The 23,139-nt window shown below is 35.4% G+C and overlaps 1 protein-coding gene across 4 annotated transcripts in view; it reads right to left on the bottom strand.

The window, feature by feature from the left end:
• The window catches only part of LOC134754152 (diacylglycerol kinase eta), a 259,912-nt gene that overhangs the window by 175,352 nt on the left and 61,421 nt on the right, over positions 1-23,139 (bottom strand). For 3 of the 4 annotated variants that reach the window (XM_063690255.1, XM_063690256.1, XM_063690257.1), the window contains 3 exons: positions 7,604-7,684; positions 4,200-4,345; positions 1,738-1,936 (listed from right to left, as the gene is read on the bottom strand). In XM_063690255.1, the coding sequence (XP_063546325.1) occupies positions 1,738-1,936; positions 4,200-4,345; positions 7,604-7,684 (426 nt within the window). The remainder of the gene's footprint in view (positions 1-1,737; positions 1,937-4,199; positions 4,346-7,603; positions 7,685-23,139) is intronic. The other variant, XM_063690258.1, reaches the window with a different exon arrangement.

Below are 23,139 nucleotides of genomic sequence, written 5' to 3'. Positions count from 1 at the left end.
CTTTCTAGCTTTTGTGGTTTCGCCTCTGCGTTGATGATCACTGATCACTAAGTCAGTCAGGACACGTGCATTTATATATATAGATTAAGCTCTGATTTCACGATTTTTTTCATATTTTTTGGACCCAATGGTTCAAAAGTTAGAGGGGGGGATAAAATTTTTTCTTTCGGAGCTTTTATTTCCAAAATCATTTACTTCATCGAAAATGCTTTCTGCTTGAAGACTGCAGACTTGAAGACCACTATTCGTTTCGAAAGGCCTATCCAACGACACCCCACGCCGTAGGGTTAAATCGAAAAGAAAAAAACTTTTATCCCTACTTCGTGTACCCTAAAAAAAATCTAGTTTTTATTTGTAAGTTGTCAACCACGTATCAACCACATAAGCATTGAATAATTTAATATCCGGTCCTGACGAGGACTTTCCAATAATTTTTAACAATTTTTTTATTCCTTAGGCAACAAGGCCAACGGTGCACATGAAGCAACATATTTTCGTCCAGTATTACTAGTGTCAATATTCATTTACTAGCTTTACGCAAATGAACAAAACACCACACCACTTGTGACCCTGGGTAAATCTTTTTTATACGAGTAAGCGTTGATTGCTGCCAACTCAATGTCACATGTTGTGCATTGAAGTCAGTCAGTCAGTCAGGACATACGCATATATATGTCGGAGAATGACTGAATTGTGCCATCTTTCGCCTTTCATAGGCGTTATCACGCAATCTTTGACAAATAGAGCATTTTTTTATGTTTTTAATGTGTAAATAATTTTATTTTTGTTTTTGCTATTCTTCTTTTTATTTTAAATTTTTTAAGCATCTTATTTATTTCATCGTATTGTCCTGTGTATGTGTGCTTTATGGAATAAATGTCTTTCTTCTTCTTCTTCTTCAAACTAGGGTGTTACAGTACACCTGAGTGGCGTTCGACGCAGTTCCACCAAGTCGTCATAGAGTGCGCTGCGGCGCTGCCTAAACAATAGAATCCAGAACAATTGAAGCGATGCTGTCAATCAATCTTCTGATGAGAACGAACGGGAGAAGATGACGACGGTGGCGATTCCTAGTCAAATCCACTGGTTTGCTTAAGAAGAGAAATGTAACATGTGTCAATGTGTGCTATGATTTTTAATCAGTCTTGTTCAGTAAAGACTATGAGTTGATTATTGCATTTCATTGAAAGCCCTCGTCACCCACGATTGAAGGTTCTGTTGTGCTGCCGATAGTATGATACGCCCACGATTCCGACATATACATATATTTATATATATAAGATCAGTTGCATAAAGTACTAGGTATGAAATGAATACAGCGTTACTGTTCTATCGTTGAATATTGTGTACTGGGGAGGTACAAACGCTAACAATAGGAACAAGGGGTCGCCTGCCGCCCCGGCGCTCGCTTTGTGGGAAGGACATTATCAGTTTCCCTTACTAACTGTTGTGTTCAGTGGGTATACCTTGGACTGGCCAGCATTGATGTCTTTAATCATTAATGACGATGATAGCTAGACGAATAAAGTTGATTGTTGTGTTCGTTCTAGCAATATTCATTGGAGAGCAATGGATTTAGGACGAAAAACTGCTATACCGACCAAGTTGTAAGTAGCGTACGTATATTAACATAAGAATTATAGTGAGTAGACGGACTTGCATGATAGACGGTCTTACCCACATTGCTCCTACTCAAGTCTACTTGACCAATAGTAAAAGTAAGTGCAAAAACCTTACTCCTTCAGCGTCTTCGACTAAGTGCGGACCGAGAGAAGCGAGCGTGCTCCACTTGCAGGAAGGAGGAGCGCGCGCGGCGCATCGCTTGTGCGCCCTGAACTTGCACAACTCGCAGGCTAACGCGTGCGCTGTACCCAGCGCGCCGAATGGTTCGCGGCACACGTTGCAAAACGTTGGCCGGGCGTGTGTGGCAGAGTACCTACAAACGGATAAAACATTGCCTTAACTGGGATTCTGGTTCTGATACAGGTTCAATATTCACAATAACAAAAATGTAGGTAAATAACCTAATCGGCGCATGATTAAAAGGTCTTTCACGTTTGTAACTCTAGGTCACAGGTCAAGTAATTCTGGACTGAAAAGTTCCAGTTACACGTTTACAAAAAAACGAATCTGCAAGTTAAGCTTAAAACTGAAAGTGATATTGATGATGCAACATTTTATATAACTAATTTGATACAGGAAGCAGCTTGGCGTTGTACACCGTATCTACAAACAACGAGTAGACGTATGGTAAACATTCCTCTTTGCATACGAGAAAAACTTGCAGAAAAAAGAAGAAGAGTCTGGCAACTTAGCAGACATCTGGAGGACAAGCGGCTGTTTCAAAAAACTGCTCGGGAACTAAAAGTGATGATTGCCGAAAATGAAAACTACACATTTCAACAACAACTTTTGTCACTATCGGCGAAGAAGTGTGATGAGTACTCCTTGTGGAAACTTACAACACAATTCAAAAGGCCTCAACAAGCTGTTCCTGCACTGAAATCTGTCGGGTACATGGGTTAAAAGTCCCAAAGAAAAAGCCGAACTCTTCGCGCGACACCTTAGCAAAGGTTTTATGCCCAATACTAGCTCAATGACAGACTTTAAACATGAGGTGAAGGCTTACCTGGAAAGCGATCAACAACTATCAATGCCTATCCATGCTATTACTCCAAGAGAATTACAAGAGGCAATAACAATGCTAAGCAATAAGAAGGCACCTGGTTTCGACTTAACAACGGCAGAAGTTTTGAAACACATACCTAAAAAATCTATTGTCTATAATGTGACTATGCTATTTAATGCCATAATGCGAATACATTATTATCCCAGACTATGGAAAGTTCCTCAAATCTGTATGATACCCAAACCCGGAAAAAAGCCTACAGATGCAAGTTCCTACCGACCAATTAGTCTTCTATCAATAATGTCAAAACTTTTCGAAAAGCTTTTCCTGCGGAGACTCAAACCAATCCTAGAGAAAGAAGCTATCATACCCAACCACCAGTTTGGATTTCGAGAACAACATTCAACAATAGAACAAGTACATCGTGTGGTAAACAAGATAAAACAATCTTTGGAACAAAAGGAATACTGTGCCGCTGTGTTTCTGGATATCCAGCAAGCATTTGATAGAGTCTGGTACGATGAACTATTGCATAAACTGAAAATGTTACTACCAAACTCATTTTATATGGTATTAAGATCTTACTTACAAGATAGAAAGTTTCAGGTCAAATTTGGCGATGAAGTATCCCAGTTGTACAGCATCAAAGCCTCTGTCCCGCAAGGCTCCGTACTTTGTCCTATTCTTTACTCAATATCTACGGCTGACCTACCATGTAGTGTAGGAGTAGTAACGGTAACATATGCAGACGATACAGCCGGTCTTGCAAGTCACGTAAACCCGACCATAGCAGCTGAAAAATTACAAACTCATTTATGCAAGATAGAAGAATGGCTTGAAAAGTGGAGCATAAAGCCAAATGTGAATACATCAGTACAAATAACATTTACACTACGAAGAGAACTGTCCAGCTGTGAACCTTAGAGGAGAACAGCTACCCCAAGAAACTTGTGTAAGGTACCTTGGTCTTCACTTGGATATGAGACTAACATGTTAGAACAAAGAGAAAAGAAGCAGACCTTCGTTACAAGCGCCTGTACTGGCTGATCGGCCGACAATCACCTCTGACACTAACTAATAAAATGCTAGTGTATAAATGCATTATAAAACTCATATGGACATACGGCGGGATTGAACTCTGGGGAACGGCCAGTAACTCAAACCCCGAGATTCTACAAAGGTTTCAGAATAATGTCCTAAGGGCTGTAACATGTGCACCATGGTTTGCAAAGAATACAGAGATCAAAGAGGAGGTTAACAGATATTGTGTTAAGTACAAAGAACGACTAAAAAACATACAAACGAACTTGCAAGGGACTTGGTAAACACCAATGACAATCCGAGTAGGCTGAAAAGGTGGCAAATACTGCAGCTAGACCAGAGGCACTAGAAGATAAATTCTATTCTATAAAAGTCAAGAGAGCGTATTTAATGGAAGACCTCTCAAAACCCTTCAAATGACAGAACATCTAAAACAGCCGATTGCAGATAAAATGAGAGAAAAAAAACACGTTCCCTGACTAGAGCTACTTTGATAAGATGTTAATAGAAACATGATTACGAAGGTTACCATTGATGATCTCCACATGATAGCCTGGCCATGAGATCGTCGACGTCGCCCCCGCGGTGCAAAGCACCCCGCAGGGCTCCGGCCCACGACTCCATTTCACCGCGACTGTCAGCGCATAGAACGAGGCACCGACTTGATGTTATTACCTTAAACAATTTAAATTTTAAAAGTAATTGGATCTAATATTACAATATTTGAAAAACATCCCTAAGACACAAAATTCCCTAAAACAATCGAGCTGTGGTCTCATGTTTTATTTTCTGACGAATAAGTTTGAGATATAGAGTCTTGGCGTTGGCACCGACTTCAAACGTATCAGTTGCTAGCGCACATAAAACGGGATGATATTTTATTTTATCTTTTTTGAAGTTTTAAATGATTAATTACTATGGCAATTCAATGGAGGATACCTTGATACAGGCACAATCGGACTTAGATACGTTAAGCATGTGGTTTGAAACTAACCTACTCACCATTAATACTGCAAAAACTTCTTATATAGTTTTCTCAGCCGAAAATAAAAATATTCATATTCATATTCATATTTATTAATAATATGCACATATATTACACGTCAAAATACAAAATACAATTACAATTAGTAGAATAACAAATAAAATTTATAGCGGGTGTAGGTATAATAATAACCGGCACTGAAGTTAAACAGTTTATTATACTTAAAGAACACGGTTTATGATACAATACAGTCCACTATACGTTAAAATTACTAAAACTATTACAATTCAATGCTATGATACTCGTGATCAGTCGTAGGGTCGGATACGCGCACACGTCTATACACAAAGGTACCGGCTACCGAACTAAACTCGCGCGCAGCGCTGTTGCCATCCGCGCGATGCTCAAACATGGCCGCGCACGCGACTACTATAAATTGACCCGCGGCTTAGTCTGTTAATACGCGAGCCGGGGTCTACTTAGATTAGCTCTATTGGGAAGATGCCCACTAGGCGTGCTATCTCGTACTAACGCACGCTTAGGCATCCCGTCTCTGTCACACGCTATAAATTTCAATTTATTTCTACATCGAAACAATAAAAGTAAAATTATTTACACATGTTCAAAAATGTAATTACAAAAATCATATCATATTATATTCTACATTTCCAATCATTCTTGTACGTCATAAAAGGCGTTGTCAATTAGCCATTTCTTCAATTTAATATAAAATACATTATCATGTGATAACAGTTATATTTTCAGGGATAGAATTATATATTTTTGGGCCCATAGCATAGGTCGTTTTGGCAGATTTGGTCAGTCTGAAGCTGGTAGTTTCGAGCGTCCCTCTGTTCCTGTTTCGTAAACATCTTAGGTTACCCGCCCTAAGAGGAAACAAGTTGAAGTTGGTTCTTACGAACATCACGATGTTAAAAATGTACTGCGATGGTAATGTCATTATTCGTAATGATTTAAATAGTTGTCGAGCCGGCGAGCCGGGAGGGGCGTTGGCTATTATTCTTACAGCTCATTTCTGCAGCACAAAGACACGACGCCAGTCAGCCGCGACTCCCCAAAATTAGAGACTATAGTTTAGCACAGAATGGAAAAGCGCAAAATAACTGCTACGCACTTGGGCCTGTGGAAGAATAATAGACAGTCTTTTAAGTGCAAAACAGATCCCTGCTAACTTTGTGCAAACTAATTGAATTTGGGTGTCCCATTTTAGTGACGAATCGAGGGTAACACCTAAAAATTTTGCAGAGGTGACTTGTGGGAGTGTTGTATAGGCTATTTGACTAATTTTCGAAAATGGTTTTAATTGATTGTTTATGACTTAATAATTACACTACATTGATATTTCCGTGAAATTTCCTGTATTAAATATAAAAAAACAATGTTAATGTTTATTTATTTTGAACGCGCCTTAAACGCTGTTTAAGGCGCGTTCAAAATAAATAAACACACGCGAGTAAACTCAGTCAATGACCTTAGTAAATCTTATGGTTTATGTGCATTGAATTGATTATTTCACTGTAAAATGGTATATAAATGGTGTATAGTGCCGCAATGTTCAAGTACGACTATAAAAAATCCAGATAAATTGTTTGTTTCCGTTCCAACGAATCCCGAAAAAAGAAAAATGTGGTTAAAACTAGCGCGAAGAGACCCAAAGAGCATTTTAGCGCATACAAATGTTTTTATGTGTGAAGACCACTTCGATGTAAGTAATATTTAATTTTTTTTATTAATTTTTTTCCACGGGCAACTAATATTCATCGAGACAATTCTAAAAACCACAAACACAATTAGGTTGCGTTGTTTTATCACACAGTTCCTATGACCACCTCCTGTCTTCATCATCAGATCGGCTTGATGGTACCATAATATTGCATTGTCACCCGACTTACATGCGTATGCAAATTTTCAGCTGGGTTACCGCCGTTTAGCCAAAATATTTTTCGCCAAATTTCACTTCCCAACAAACTTATGGCATCAGTTTCATTTCCCAAATGAAATTTTAGCAAGTTTTTTACTTCGCAACCATTTCATTTCCCAACCCCATACTTGCGAAATGAAAATGACGTACTAGGTTGGGTTAGGTTAGGTTGGATTATGAAAATTTGCGAAATGAAATTTTGCCAAATGATAATTTGCGTAAAATAGTTTGGGAAGTAATACTTTGGGAAACGATTTTTGGCAATACATTAGTAAACCGATTCGCCCGCTCACTCATTAAAAAGTGACTACTTTGAAATGACCTAGAAAGTTGGAATTTGGCATCTAGCTATACTTCGTTTTTAACACGCTTTTATTAGGTCAACCTGTATGTAAGTATGTAATGGAGTCTAAGGTAACTAATTTAACCATCTTCCCGATTTCCGATGAAGCTGAAAGGTTTACTAATGTATTGCCAAAAATCGTTTCCCAAAGTATTACTTCCCAAACTATTTTACGCAAATTATCATTTGGCAAAATTTCATTTCGCAAATTTTCATAATCCAACCTAACCTAACCCAACCTAGTACGTCATTTTCATTTCGCAAGTATGGGGTTGGGAAATGAAATGGTTGCGAAGTAAAAAACTTGCTAAAATTTCATTTGGGAAATGAAACTGATGCCATAAGTTTGTTGGGAAGTGAAATTTGGCGAAAAATATTTTGGCTAAACGGCGGTATCCCGGGCGAATCAGTGGTACAAAATCTCGTGAACCGTTAATTTTTTTATTGAAATTTAGGATTTGGTATCTAAAACGTGGTCGACAAGACTATTTAAACACTCAATCTTTCACTTCCGAGAACGACCCTTAAAATCTCCAGATCCCCGGCAGCCGACGGAATAAAAGGCTGTTGATGTTTAATTGTTTGTTTCAATAGTTTCAATTCAATATATTACAATAGAGAGAACCTCGGAAGAAATCTAGCAAATCGGAGAAAGTTACTCACTTGAAAACTATTATTAGCGTTGTTGGTGCGGCATTCAGCGAATGTAGCGTCTTCTAGTTCAAACTCATCCCACAATTGGCTCTGAAACAATAACAGCAACTTATCATTCTCATTTGAGAATTTTAGTAGGGTTGTCTGGGGACAATTGAAACAATTTATGTTTGATAACCTGTAACTATTTTATTTTTACAGTTAGAAAGGTATGCGTAGTACGGCTAGTTAACCTGAATTACGGTCCCATCCGGAAGAAAGCACGAAACTTGGCATGCACGTAGCTTTTATTAAATTAAATTAAATTAAAATTAAATAACCATTTATTGCAGATCATAACAATCCATAGATTTAGTTAGTTTGTCTTAAGCTAAGTTACCTAGTGTTAGTGTTAACTAGTGTTAGTATTTACTAAGTTAACCTACAACTAAAAAAGAACTAAACACCATACAGGTCAACATACAGGTCGCCCAGTTAAAACCACCAGGTGCCTCCATATTCTACAGTCGTATCTATCGGATAATACTTTCAGAAAGCTGTTGGGACTGCTTCTTGCTCGTTGCATTAAGGAGGCTGAGCGCTTACGCAAGATAGCAAGGAATCCGTCTGTGCGCGCCTCTGCAAACATCGTCGAGGCGCTGCAGAACCTTGACAGCCCCATCAGCATTCTGAAAGCATTATTATACTGAACGCGGAGAGCGTTTGCGGAACGCTGGGTGTACCTAACCCACAGGCTGCTCGTGTAAAAAATCTGACTATAGGCTTTAAAAAGCGTTATTTTAACCTTGTCTGTTTATATAAATAAATAAATAAAATAAAACAAAAAAGCCTTAAATTCCACACAATATGAACAATACTTAAAAAAATAAAAAAAATATAGCTAACATTCTTAATTATTAATTTTATAAAATAACTTAATTACTATGATTGGTGGACCTCTTCGCGAGTAAAGGCCTCCCCCAGCCGCCGCAATTCTGAGCGGTCCTGCGCTACCTCTTGCCATTTGTGCGGTACGGTGTCGGTGACGTCATCGACCCATCTTGTGGTTAGTCTGCGAGACTTTCTTTTTCCTTGTGGCCCTTTCCGAAGTGTCATACGTTTGGTCCATTTTTAGTCGCTCATCCTCGTTATATGGCCTGCCCACTGCCATTTCATTTTCAGACAGTGTTCTAATGCGTCGATGACTCTCGTTCTCTCTCTTATTTTTGTGTTCCTCACTTTATCTAGTCTTTTTAAGTTTAGTTTGCTTCTTTCTTGGGCTCTTTGGCAAGTTTGAATCTTGTGTCTTATGTCTTTGGTTTAAGTCCAAGTCTGACAGCCGTAGGTCAAGCACGGCAATAAACTAGAGTCTAGAACTTTTTTCTTTAGACTTATTGGAAGGTTGCTTTTTAGGACCTCTTTCAGGCTCCAAAATTTGCTCCATGTTTTTGTTATTCTTCTGTCCAGTTCTTTAACTCCTCTGTTCTTTTCGAATGTGATTTGCTTACCTAAATATATATAGCTCTCTACATACTCTATTTCTTCAGCATCGATATATATTTTGGCTCTATTTCCGTTAGTCATTATTTTGGTTTTATTAATATTCATTTCGAGGCCGATACGTTTGCTCGTTGTTTGAAGTGATTGCATCAAATCCTGTATTTCTTCGGGTTTGTTCGAAAATATTGCGATATCATCTGCAAAGCAGAGATGGTTTAAGCTTTTCCAGTCGATTTTGATGCCTTTATTTCTCCAGTTAAGCGATTTAGTGATGCTGTGTAAGACGGTAATGAATAGAGTTGGTGATATCGGGTCCCCCTGTCTGACTCCTCTTTCTATCTTTATTTTTTCACCTGTATTTTCGAGTTTAATTTTGCTTGTAGAGTTGATATATACGTATTTTAGAGTATGTATTATGAATGTTGTGCTCTGACAGTGCTTTCCATATGGCTTCGTGGGATATAGTGTCGAAAGCTTTCTGAAAATCAATAAAAGCTATGTACATGATGCTATTAAATTCTATATGTTTCTCTATTAGCTGTTCGATGACTTGAATGTGGTCCATTGTAGAGAATCCTTTTCTAAAGCCCGCTTGTTCTATGGGTATATGTTTTTCGATTGTAGAAGAAAGTCTTCTCTGTAGACATGATGCGAATAATTTGTAGATACTCGACATAAGGCTTATTAGTCGGTAGTTAGAAATGTCGGCCGGGTCTTTTTTTTGTAGAGTATTGTAATGTCTGATTCTGTCCATTGCCGAGGGACCACTTTGTAAGTTAAAATCAGGTTAAAAAGATGTGCAAGATGAGAGAGCAGTATAGGTGCGAACGCTTTTAGAATGTCGTTTGTAATACCGTCATTTCCGGGGCTTATCCTGGATTTTAAGGTTTCTAGAGCTTTTCTAATTTCAGTTTCATCAAACAATTCTACTTCGTCACTATGGGTTTCGTTGCACTCTATTAATGTTGTAATATCAGGTAAATTTTCGTGTCAGTTTTTGCATATAGATCCGTATAGAATTTTGTCGCTTGTTCTAGTATTTCGTCTCTATTTTTTGTGTGTCGTGACTGTGATTTTAGTTTAGGTATCCAGATTTTTTCTCTATCAAGTTCTTTGAAGGCTTGTTTTGTGCTTCCCGTGGAAAGGAGATGTTTTTCCAATATATTTAAGCGGTATTGTTTATAGTCTTTCTTTATTTCTTTGTTCACTTTTTTCACTTTCAAGAAGACAAAACTGCACTCTCTTTGCTGTTTTTGTACAGCAAAGAGAGTGCAGTTTTGTCTTCTTTTGATAGAGGCTTATTTTTTTGGAGGTTGTGTCTTTGGTCTATAAGAATTTTAGTACTGTCGGAAATTATATTAGTTTTAGAATTGCACGATGATTTAGAAGCGAATGTGCTTTGTGAGATACACTTTTCAACAGCGTCGTAGAATTCTTGAACCTTCTCGTTCTGAGATAATTGCAGTTTTGATAAATTGTTGTGTAAATTATTTTGGAGAAATTGCTCATCTTCTTTCGTAAACACACGTTTTGTATTTTGTGTGAACGTTACTCGGCTTCTTTTTGATTGGTTTGTTGTGTAGGTTGCTCTCAAAAATCTATGGGCCGAGTTGAACTTTATATTGAGGACTTTAAAGTTTTTTATTTGTTGTTTTTTGGCTACCATTATATAGTCGATTTCGTTTTTAATTTCTTTGTTAGGTGCTAGCCATGTCCATTATGTTGTAATTATGTTGGTAGCGAACGAATAAAGTTAAAATATTGGTACAAATTAGTCTTCATCATCAACCCGGTGGTAACCTAACAATCAGAAGCTGGATCCAACAAAAATCGATAAGATTTTGTTTTGCCACGCCCCACGAACGTAAGGTTTTCTTTCCGTTGGTATCAGTGAGTAAAACATTATTTACCGGAAAGTATGTTAAATTATGGTAAGTCAGTCATAATTTTTATGTATTTCTTTTACCTTCTTTCATTTTAAATAAAACTGGTTAGATAATCTATCGTCGTCTAATATCATTTAATGTAGTAATTTTGGCATATGTATGAGAAGAAAGAACGTACGAACAAATAACAGGTATTCTCAGTAATAATAATAAATTAAAAATATGAAATTTTAAAATCTACAGTTGTCTATTAAGCGTTTTTGAATACAGCATATGAGTTAGTGAAAAGTCGATCATGTCATTAGAATGTTTCTTATTTTTATTTTATGAAAATCGATTGTACGATGCTGTAACACATCGATTATTTCAAGTTCAGGCTAAGGATTAATTGTTTAGTTTTCTGCGTAGCAAAATAGCATAGCATAGCAGTAGTGTAATAGCAGACTACAGTAGGATATTGTTTTATACACATTAAAAATTTACGATCTGCTGCATCTTTGAGGTCAGTTTGTGGTACTAAAATAGGCTAGATGACAAATTTTATTTAATGGTATCAATCGATCAGGTTTATTTTTAGGATCATATTCATATTCCTTTATTGATAAAATTACAAATTTTACATGTCATAAATATTAACAAGTAAATATATGTCAGTTTAATTACAATTCATCCAATGTCTATATGGGACCCATTGCATTAAAGCAATACAAAAGTCAGAATTGATAGTCAAAGTCCGACAGTCGTACTTCACTCGCGAAACGGTCCTAACAAAACGATATGAACGTGACGTCAAGGTCACTGTGAGCCCAACTTGAATGTATGGAAAATAAGTAAAATTGCGATTTTGTCTGTGAAATATTGCGTTTATGCATATCGTTGCTATACAATCTTTTCTTAGATAAAATGTAAGGAATCGAATAGTACCCTTACTTTATTCTTTTTGGAAGTTGAAAAAAACTAGATTTTGAAACTTAGATCCTGTTGTATATTATTTTAATATCCATATTATTGCGATTAATTGCTCATTTGCTATCTATTTTACTAGATTTTGTTATACAATTTAACATGTGTCATCATCCCTATTGTATAAATACACTGACTTAGTAGCCGTGAAACCGATGAGTGAACTAAAATGATAACTTGTCAATTGAATATCTCTTAATTAATGCTGCGTTTGAATAAGAAATGCCTCGAGTTCCAAGTGGTTAAACGCGATTTGCGTCAGTGTCATAATTGTCCCGAATGCAATCTGTTCTTAAACTCAAATAAGCCTCAAATATTTTCATAAGGAATTAATGATGTAGCTGTCGAAAAACGAACCTTATTCTAATTTTGCCAACTCTGGTATGTTAAATCTCCAAGTTATGGAGCAGAGCATATGTCGTATTTTCCATATTGTACACCTCTCATGATATATATAATTATATATCTCGTAACTTTATGCGCTGAGCATTCAATTATTTTTGTGTCAATGTACCTATACACCTACTTATGTAACCCAATATTCATATGCAAATAAATCATTCATCATTCATACGAGGTCGTTGGGAAGTCGATATTATTATTGGATTAACTCGCATATTTTGAAAATTTAAAAACTCATTTACCCGTTTTCTATTATTTATTGAGAATATTTTTAATATCGTAGTGTATTATATGGCAGTAACTACATTTTATTATTTATGTTTTGTAATAATACTAATTCTTACGTAAATAAAAAAAATAAGGGACCTTAATTGGAATCATATAATATATATAATGCGTAAAAAATGGGCCTTGCCCCGCTGCCGGCGGCCAGGTTAGGTTTTTTATAATGTGTTTATATATTTTTTGTACTGTTTTGTAAGTGCTTTTATATTTTACTTTAATATCATATTATAAAAACACTAACTTAAGATGAAAGACAAATATAGAGAATATAATGCGTAATATGTAGTCGGTTATGTAGTCAAGTCACATGTACTCATATGTAGTCACATGTAGAGTCACATGTAGAGTCACTTGTAGAGTCACTTGTAGAGTCATTTGTAGTCACATGTAGAGTCACATGTAGAGTCATATGTACAGTCAGAGCTATATTGAGTAATTGTCATAAATAGAAATGATGGCGTACGTGTAGACGCTAGTATCAGTAAATATGAACATACATCTTGTGAAATCGATGTGTATAGTTACCGCACGTGGATGAACGTGTGAGACCTTGAAGTGCGTAGATGAAGGCGCTAGACTTTTATTACAACTCTCATAAACATATTTACAACACTAAAATAATGAGCCAACCATGTAAATATGTATAACATACAAATAAACAATAATAATAAAAAGAAAAACTTAATAACGTCGCTACACGCTAATATGTGGAGTTCTCATTCAAGTGCAATTTAGATTAAAACTGAATAAATTACAGATAATATGAATGAAATATCATATTACATGTGTTATACATTACTCGTACTTGTATTTTTGTGTACACCTACAAAAAAAATAAGACGAAGGAGTTATACACTTGACTAATAAAAGGAACGCAGCGTTATTATCGCTCGTTCATAAATATAAAGGAAATCGATATACGCGTACATTAGTGATACCTGTTTTCTTAATGTTCAATTTGAACTTGAGCGCGTAAGCCATAGAGTTGAGACATTCCATATATATATGAAAACTCTGCTTATTACTGAGGAGATATGATAAAATCTCTGCAAAAGAAATAACATGATCTTATAAGTTTCGTTCATAAGAGAATCTCATTTCTTCCATTATTTAAATCACCATAGTGACATGTAATTATGTACATATAAAATAGTAATTAATAAGGTGCTTCGTTATCAATATGCTGTTTCTGTTCAATATTATCTTGACAAGTAAACATGATGTAAATTCTAGTCTCATATTTTATATTCTAATATGTAGTGTGTTTGATAACTGATAATGCAGAAGAAAGTACCATTTATTCAAATGTCAATTTCAATACAACTAATAAATTGACAAAAAAAAATCTTAATTTAATAACGGTTCTTAATTTGAATAATTATTTACGAATACCTATCTCGATATAGTAAAATAGTATTAAAAATAATATGCAATGTAAATTGTATTCGACATATATATCCACACTTTATTTTGCCCAGGGTTTTATATGTGAATTATGACAGTAATATTAATAAAGTCTTGTTTTCGTAAAGCCAAAATAATTAAAAAAAAAAAACATTCCAAGCATACATATTGAAATAAGTACATGCATTAATTGTGGAATCTGGAATTTAGCCTGAATAACGAATTAGGATAACAAATGCACCGTAATACCTATTACAATATGTTTCTAAAAAAATAAGATTATATTTGGAAATTAAATACTTTTAATAAAGTAATTAATTAAATTCATCTTTTTTTGTGACAAGGAATTTGTTCTTGTAATGAATCACTCGTTAGTTTATTTGATGTTCTTAAATTTGGTTGAGTATTCATGAGTCTTTAATGGCTATAATAATGACCTAAAGCGGGTAACCGTCAAAATAATATAATTTAAAAGAAATTATCGAATAATCTTAATATTGAAACGGGACTTACTCGTTTACACTTCCGTTTATTAAGTATATGAATGAAATATTGTCAAATAATGGGTAGCCTAAAACAACATAATTTGTTACTCATAATTATTATTATTATCAAGAGGTTTTTTTTATCTCAGCATATGCTTGCATTCATGTTGACTATGGGTTGGACCCGAAGATATAAAATCAAAACTATGCATTGTTTATGTAGGTGTAAGACTTATTATGTTAAACTTTCATTATTAAACGTTATTTCACAATACATGATATAATACATGACTAAATGACTAATAAATTGTGGACTATGTGACTTTAATAATTAGGTAAAATACTTGGTAGCCATGTCGTTTATGTACGAAAATATTTGAAATGTGTAGCAATACTAATCCATAAAATCCATTACAAGCTTAAATCGATATGACTACTAAACCAACAAATGAAATAAATCAATAAAATAAAACCACGAGTCTTAAGTATTCAATAATAATTTGAAAGGAAGTCTTGAAATATCGTCAATACCAAAGGGTTTACTATTGCTCAACTGCTGTTGACAATAGGAACATCGTAATATGGACAATATTCAACATTAAGTACTGCCTTACTGTTGGTTGTTAACTTATTAAAAATATTTGACAGATGAAATGGTTATTTAGGAGTACATACATCTTGATAATTATTATAGATCTTACTATTCATTTTTTTAATAATAAGGTATATTTGTTGTCAGATCTCTATTTGGTACCTGCGAAGACATGTTATTCCAGGTTGCTTTATTATTATTAGAAGGTATATATTTGCTATCGCAAACTTCTGGCGATTTGTGAATACATAGTTAAAAAAAAACTCGTGACCAGCTCAAACTTGCTGACCTATGTCATCAAATAAAGTGTAACTAAAAAATAATACTAATAATATATCTTGTATGTAAATAAATTTGTGATATTATACTAATAATATTTACATGATTAGAATAAGCGCAACATAGTCTGCGTTATATGTAGTATTTATGTTGGTGTGATATTTAAAACATTTATATTTAATTCAGGTACTGAAATATGCCGTATACTGCGGTGATCAGTGATTAAGCAAGAAAATATATCTGAACTGAAATATGCCGTGAATTCGGTGATCAGTGATGATACGAAAATGAATGTTTATGCTGAAATATGCCGTATACTGCGGTGATCAGTGATTAAACAAGAAAATATATCTGAACTGAAATATGCCGTGAATTCGGTGATCAGTGATGATACGAAAATGAATGTTTATGCTGAAATATGCCGTGAATTCGGTGATCAGTGATGATACGAAAAGGAATGTTTATGCTGAAATATGCCGTATGCTGCGGTGATCAGTGATTAAACAAGAAAATATATCTGAACTGAAATATGCCGTGAATTCGGTAATCAGTGATGATACGAAAATGAATATTTATGCTGAAATATGCCGTGAATTCGGTGATCGGTGATGATACGATAATGAATGTTTGTGCTGAAATATGCCGTGCAATGCGGTGATCAGTGAATAAATGAAAGAAAATGTTTGTTCTGAAATATGCCGTGTAATGCGGTGATCAGTGACAAAATGAGAATGAATGTTTGTACTGAAATATCATCATTATTTCTGTTTTGGAAATGCACCTGTCGTTTAATGTGACAAGACTGGCGGATATCTTTAAATAATCACTTAATCCCCTTTTGTCGACGATGATGATAATTTAATGATGGAAAAACACAGATCAAAAAGAAGTCTCAATAAGTCACAGAGGATATTAAACGCTTCCTGAGCGTTGTTCGAGCTAATAAACTCACAAAAGGAGAGAGCCTTTTATTGGAATAGTATCAAAAAAAAATATTTTATGTATGTTACTTACTGCTAGCGCCATCTATCCTCAATATGTGTGTAACTTATATGTACCGTTACTTGTCAAATAAAAGTCAGTCTGTTGCGAATAATCAACGTGTTTTAATAGGTTATGGGCTTTTTTCCAGTTTTTTATCAGTTATTTTAGTTTAAAATAGATAAAAGTGAACGTTTATTCGCGGAAACATGACTACGAACTATATTGCCAGTGTGCCAAAGTTAAAAGGCAGGGAGAATTACGACGAGTGGAGTTTTGCGGCCGAAAGCTTGCTGGTGCTCGATGGAACTGACAAGTACATCAATCCACCGGAGGGATTTCAAAGTAAGCCAATGGAAGATGCAAAAACGAAGGCAAAGTTAATATTAACTATTGATCCAACATTGTACGTGCATATCAAGAACACAAAGAGCTCAGCGGAATTATGGACTAAGTTGAAGACCATGTATGACGACTGTGGTTTCTCGAGAAAAATAACCTTGCTTTGACATTTGATTAATATCAGACTTGAAAACTGTGACTCGATGTCTAACTACGTCACACAAATGGTCGAAACAGCTCAAAGGTTAAACGGCACAGGATTTACAATAACCGATGAATGGGTAGGATCATTATTGTTAGCAGGTTTGTCTGATCGTTATTCACCTATGATTATGGCAATTGAACATTCGGGTATATCGATAACTGCAGATGTCATTAAGTCAAAGTTACTTGACATGGAAGTAACGAATGATTCTGAAGTTGGCAGCAGTGCGGCATTCGTAGCGAGAAATAAATATCACTCTAGCAACACTAAGCCGAAGAATAATGGCGGGCAGTCAATGTCAAACAAGAAGACAGTGACAGATGCAACAACAAAAGAGGTTAAACAGGTTATATGCTACAAATGTAAAGGTGGACATTATCGTAATCAATGCCCGATGTTGAAGAAAAATGCTAGTAAATGCGTATTTAGTGTTGTTTTCCTTACCAGGAAGTTCGATAAGGATGACTTTTACGTAGACTCGGGTGCGAGCGGTCATTTTGTGGTGAACAAAGATTGGGTGATGAATGCAAACTTTACGCCGTGTTTACCAGAAATCATTGTGGCAAATGATGAAAGAGCACCAGTTGTTTGTTCCGGAGACGTGGAAATTGTTTCGGATTTGGAATGTCAAATAACTGTGAAGGATGTGTTATGCGTGCCTAGTTTGACAACAAACTTGTTATCAGTAAGCGAGCTTACCAAAAATGGCAACAGTGTCACTTTCGATAAAAAACATTGTTATATTTCTGACAAAAACAATGCTTTGGTTGCTATAGCCGATTTAATTAACGGTGTTTACAAGTTGCGGCTACAGAAACAGAGTTGTTTGTTGGCAGCTTCAGCAGTTACAGGACAACTTTGGCATAAACGTCTGGCTCATATTAATAGCCAAGATTTGAACAAAATGAGAAACGGTATTGTTGATGGTGTGCCATATGAAGGATCTTTGGACATAACCAAGGCGAAATGTGAAACCTGTTGTGAAGGGAAGCAAACAAGGTTACCTTTTACTCATGTTGGTACCAGGAGCACAGAGACATGTCACAGAATACATAGTGACCTGTGTGGACCCATGGAGGTTAATTCTTTAAATGGTAACAGATACTTTATGCTGTTTATTGATGACTACAGCAGGATGACCTTCATTTATTTTCTAAAACAAAAGAATGAAGCTTTTAGCAAATTCAAAGAATTTAAAGCACTAGTAGAGAATCAGCAAGGGAAGAAGATCAAGATATTTCATACTGATCAAGGTCTGGAATATTGCAACCGTGAGTTTAAAACTTACCTTGCTGCTGCTGGCATTATACATCAAACTACAAATGCCTACACACCAGAACAAAACTCAATTCCAGAAAGAGCCAACCGATCCGTGGTTGAGAAAGCTAGGTGTCTTCTCTACAATGCAAAGTTGGACAAGAGATTTTAGGCAGAGGCGGCCAGCACCGCAGTTTATCTAAAAAACAGGTCCATTGTATCAGGTTTAGAGAAAACTCCGTTTGAATTGTGGTATGGTTCAAAACCTGACTTAAGTCACATTAGATTGTTTGGTAGTAAAGCAATGGTACATATCCCTAAGGAGAAACGCTTGAAGTGGGATAAGAAAGCAGCACAGCATATCTTAGTTGGATATGGAGAGAATGTGAAAGGTTATAGATTGTATAATTCTTCAAAGAAAACCATTGTTACCAGCAGAAATGTCATTGTGATGGAAGGTGAAATGGACAGTAACGACACCTGTAAAGATTTGGCTATTTGGATACCTAATCAAGAGGCACCGATAAACAGTGTGGAGGAGAAGAGCAGCATTTCAGTGGGGGATTTGCATCCTGATGTTCCAGATGAGGATCATTCTGAACTCTCTTCAGATTCTTCAGTATACGCTGATGTTAATGGAACATTAACCGAGCCTCTGTCAAATGAAGAGCCAGAACAACCAGTCCAAAATACATCAACACCTGAGCCGAGATGTAAGCGTCTCCAAAAACAGCCTGACAGGTATGGCTTTAGCAGCATGTGTGTTCCCAGTACTGTTCCAGCATCAGAGGAAATCTCATACTCAGAGGCTCTCGAGGGGCCCGAGAAGGAGCAGTGGAGACGTGCCATAGCTGAAGAGTTACGGTCGTTCGACGACAATGATGCGTGGGAGCTCGTCGAGAACCCCGGTAACGTGTCTGTAGTGAAATGTAGGTGGGTGTTCAATAAAAAAAGTGATGTGGACAATAATGTGCGTTATCGTGCGCGGCTCGTGGCCAAAGGCTTTACGCAGAAGCCTGGTGTTGACTATACGGACACTTTTTCTCCTGTAGTGCATCATTCAACCCTAAGACTATTATTTGCTCTTAGTGTGAAGTTAGGGATGAGTATAACGCATTTAGATGTTACTACAGCTTTCTTAAATGGTTTTCTGAAGGAAAACATATATATGTCAATTCCTGAAGGTTTTGCAAACCCAAGTTAAATTTAGAAAAAACTGTAGGAAGTTTACCTAATGTTCCTTACCAAAAGTTAATAGGAAGTTTGATGTACTTGGCTGTTTTGACAAGGCCAGACATAGCATATTCGGTAAGCTATTTACCTAAGTCAGTTCAATAATTGTTATAACAGTGAACATTACAATTATGTAAAACGCATTTTAAGGTACTTGCAGTTAACAAAAACCTATTGTTTGAGATATAGTAATAATGATAGTGATTTGCAAGGTTTTGTTGACAGTGATTGGGCAAGTGATGCCATAGATAGGAAGTCTTATACTGGTTTCTGTTTTGTTATGTCAGGGTCAGCTGTTTCGTGGCAAAGCAGGAAACAGAAGACTGTTAGCCTTTCTAGTACCGAAGCAGAATACACTGCTCTCTCTGAAGCTTCTAGAGAAGCGGTTTATTTAAGAAATTTACTACATGAAATTACAGGAAAGGTTCATACAATTAATTTGAATTGTGACAACCAGAGTGCTTAGAAATTAGCATCTAGTCATCAAAGTCACAATAGATCTAAACATATAGATGTACGATATCACTATATCAGAGATGTTGTTAAAAGTAATTATGTTAATATTAAGTACATTCCTACTGAGGAAATGCCAGCTGATTTACTGACCAAAGGTTTGTGTTCTCTTAAACACTACAAGTTTATGAAAAAGCTTGGTATTGTTTCCTTGTAGTTTTACCCAATGTAAAATTGTATACCTATGTATGGGGTGTTTTTTCTTGTAGTGGGTGGTGGTTTTTGGTTTCCTAATTTCTTAAGATTGTTTATTCTTGTGTCTTATTGAGGATGTTTAGCTTATTTTGATAAGTGGGGGTATTGGAATAGTATCAAAAAAAAATATTTTATGTATGTTACTTACTGCTAGCGCCATCTATCCTCAATATGTGTGTAACTTATATGTACCGTTACTTGTCAAATAAAAGTCAGTCTGTTGCGAATAATCAACGTGTTTTAATACCTTTATACTATCATGAAACTTTATAATATTATCTCTACAATAGTCTTGATTTCATTAAAGGTTGATTGTCAAGTCTGACCTAGTTTGATTTCTTTCATGATTTTTAATTTTAGTTAATGTAGTGAAAATCATGAATTGCACGTAAACTTCATTACTCAAAATGCAATATCAATCTACAGCGCAGGTTTCGTCATAGTTGCTATACCCAAAAATAGTATCCACAGTATAAAATACAGAAACATTTTTTTTTTTAATTAACAATGCTCTCGAAATAGCCTTTACTTGTCAAAATGCTGTTTATCCACATAAATAAAATTTCATTGACAGATTTGATCACGCTCTGGTGATTACCACCTAACGCATGTAACGATTGTCAGTTTGCTTCAATTTACCAATAAGCAATGGGTTATATTTTATAAAAATGACCCTAATCACTGTACAGTTAAAACAGCAGAGCTGTGACAACATAAGTCATGAACAACATCGTGCTATGGTCTCTCTTAATTGATATCCAAAGCAGTAAGCATGTTCTTTACTGTGATCATAATACACCCAATCTTAAAGTCCAAGTCTTACTAGAAACTTGTCATCACATACTAGATGGCATATGAAGATTTTTTTTAAACGACTTATTTTACCGACCATAAAATCACACTGTAATAATAAAGCTTTAACAGCTCTAACAGTAACATTACTATTCAATCAATACCTAAGAAGTACATAATTTCTCTTTTTTTTTTGCACCGATAGTGACGGTATTCGTATATGATGACCAAGATCAGCTTCAGTTTCCTCAAATTTCAATAAAATAAACAAATATTGTCGATTATTCAGAAAACGGCAAAAACGTTTCCTATCCAGAAATCAAGTCTCTTTCGGCCGAAATGCATACTAGTCAAATGTAATTTATCGCACACTAACTAAAAACGAAGTAAATTGGTAAACAGCGAGTTAAATTTAGTTTTGGTGAAAAACATCAGACTTCAAAATGTATCCAGAAGATATTGCATGATAACATTTTTATTTCGTTTTAAATTATTTCAATAATCTTGAAATCGCGTTCAGGATGTAACGTAACTGACTGTTAGAAATCTCTAGCACTTTTGTATTTTGTTTCGACAAAAATACGAGTATGAACAGAACCCATTCGTTTACCGTCTCTATAACCAATATAAAATAAATAAAAACACTTAAAGATTCATCACCTATGAACTCTAGGTGTTAACTTTATTCTTCTGTGTATATGAACATCAATGATCATTAGTTATCGTCAATTCTTCCTCGAATTGTGAAATGACTACCATATAAGAAAGGCTGTAAGTATATTGAAAATCTCATTTGATTTAATTCGTATAAATGATAATGAACCTTTCTTTTGTAATAATCTCTGGCATGATACATATTATGCTGCTTTTGCGAAAAGCCAAACACTATAGTTACTGAACCAGCAGTATCAGTATGCATTTGGTAATTTAGAATAAGTACCAATGAAAAGTAAACATTAAAACACGTTCATCATTAGTTACGCCAATATTTTTGGCACATCTCTCCAGAAATGCATCAGGTAAGCATCCAACGAAATTTTACTTTACTTGTTGTAGATTAATGGCCTTATAAAGGGGCGCTGATAACTATGAAAACTTAAGAATAAATTGGCAGAAATATGAAAGTGTACCAATAAGTTTCTGCAGTTGCATAACTGTTGTTAAAAGAGGCAAATTCACAAAAGCCACTACTTCATTCTGGTTAGGTCTAATTTCTTCACAGGTGATTTCATTCAACTCTGACCTAAAACATATAGCAACAAAACTTTTCAAACTTCTAAAACGAGTCTTAAACTCAACAAGAAATTTAAAGATGCATTGACAAACTATTCAAGATCAAAACCATATTCAGTTTTATTCAAAACTCAAATGCACATACTTTGCAAACGCTCTGCATTCTCTGTTCAATAGTTATACACGCAATCTACCACAAGATTGCCAAACATACAAAATGTTACTTGAGATTATCACGCTTACCATCACACTCAGGCTGGCCGACTCTGCCGCCATCTCACACAGAGACTGGACAACTCTGTCGCCACCTGAGTCGAGACTAGACAAGCGACTCTCTCACATATACGACTCATCAACCCGAGTCAGACACAACACAGCCAAATCTGGCAACACAATAACCGCACCACAAGTGCTAACACATATCATAAAGAATGCAAGCCTTTTCTTTTATTTGGACAAACCATAGTCCCATTTCCTTAAAACTGATCAATACAAAGTTTGTCATTGTCTCTTTAATTTAAATTATTCTTAAATTAGATCTCTTTTCGTTCGATCTGTATGGTTCAAACAATCATCACGTTTTCAGTCAAAAGTTTAACAATCGTGATCCGTGATCTATCATTGAAATGATCACTTCATAATTTTTATCAAATTTTATTAAACTGACCAAATGATCCAACATGAATCATTTCCATAAATCCATAATCCAAATTTCAAATTATTTATTTGATTTCCTCATTTTGTATGAAATCAACAAATATAAACAAAGAATTTTATCGTTTTGCGCGTTAGAAATTCAGTACCCATGAATTCTAGGTAAATTTGTTAAGTCATTTGACCGATGCAACAAACTTCCTTAAAATCAAACAAATGCAATAAGCGGGAAATACAGTAGGTACCCAATTACACGTGTGGCAATAACTTGCCCACTAAAACATTTCAATAGACTCAGACTGCATTTTGTCCGCTGCATATTTATGACCATACAAAAAATAATATGGCACCTTTATCAAATGTTT

The sequence above is a fragment of the Cydia strobilella genome, chromosome Z, assembly GCF_947568885.1.
Source record: "Cydia strobilella chromosome Z, ilCydStro3.1, whole genome shotgun sequence".
NCBI lineage: Eukaryota > Metazoa > Arthropoda > Insecta > Lepidoptera > Tortricidae > Cydia > Cydia strobilella.
The sequence above is the reverse complement of the archived record's forward strand: the minus strand, read 5'-3'. Positions and strand labels throughout refer to the sequence as shown.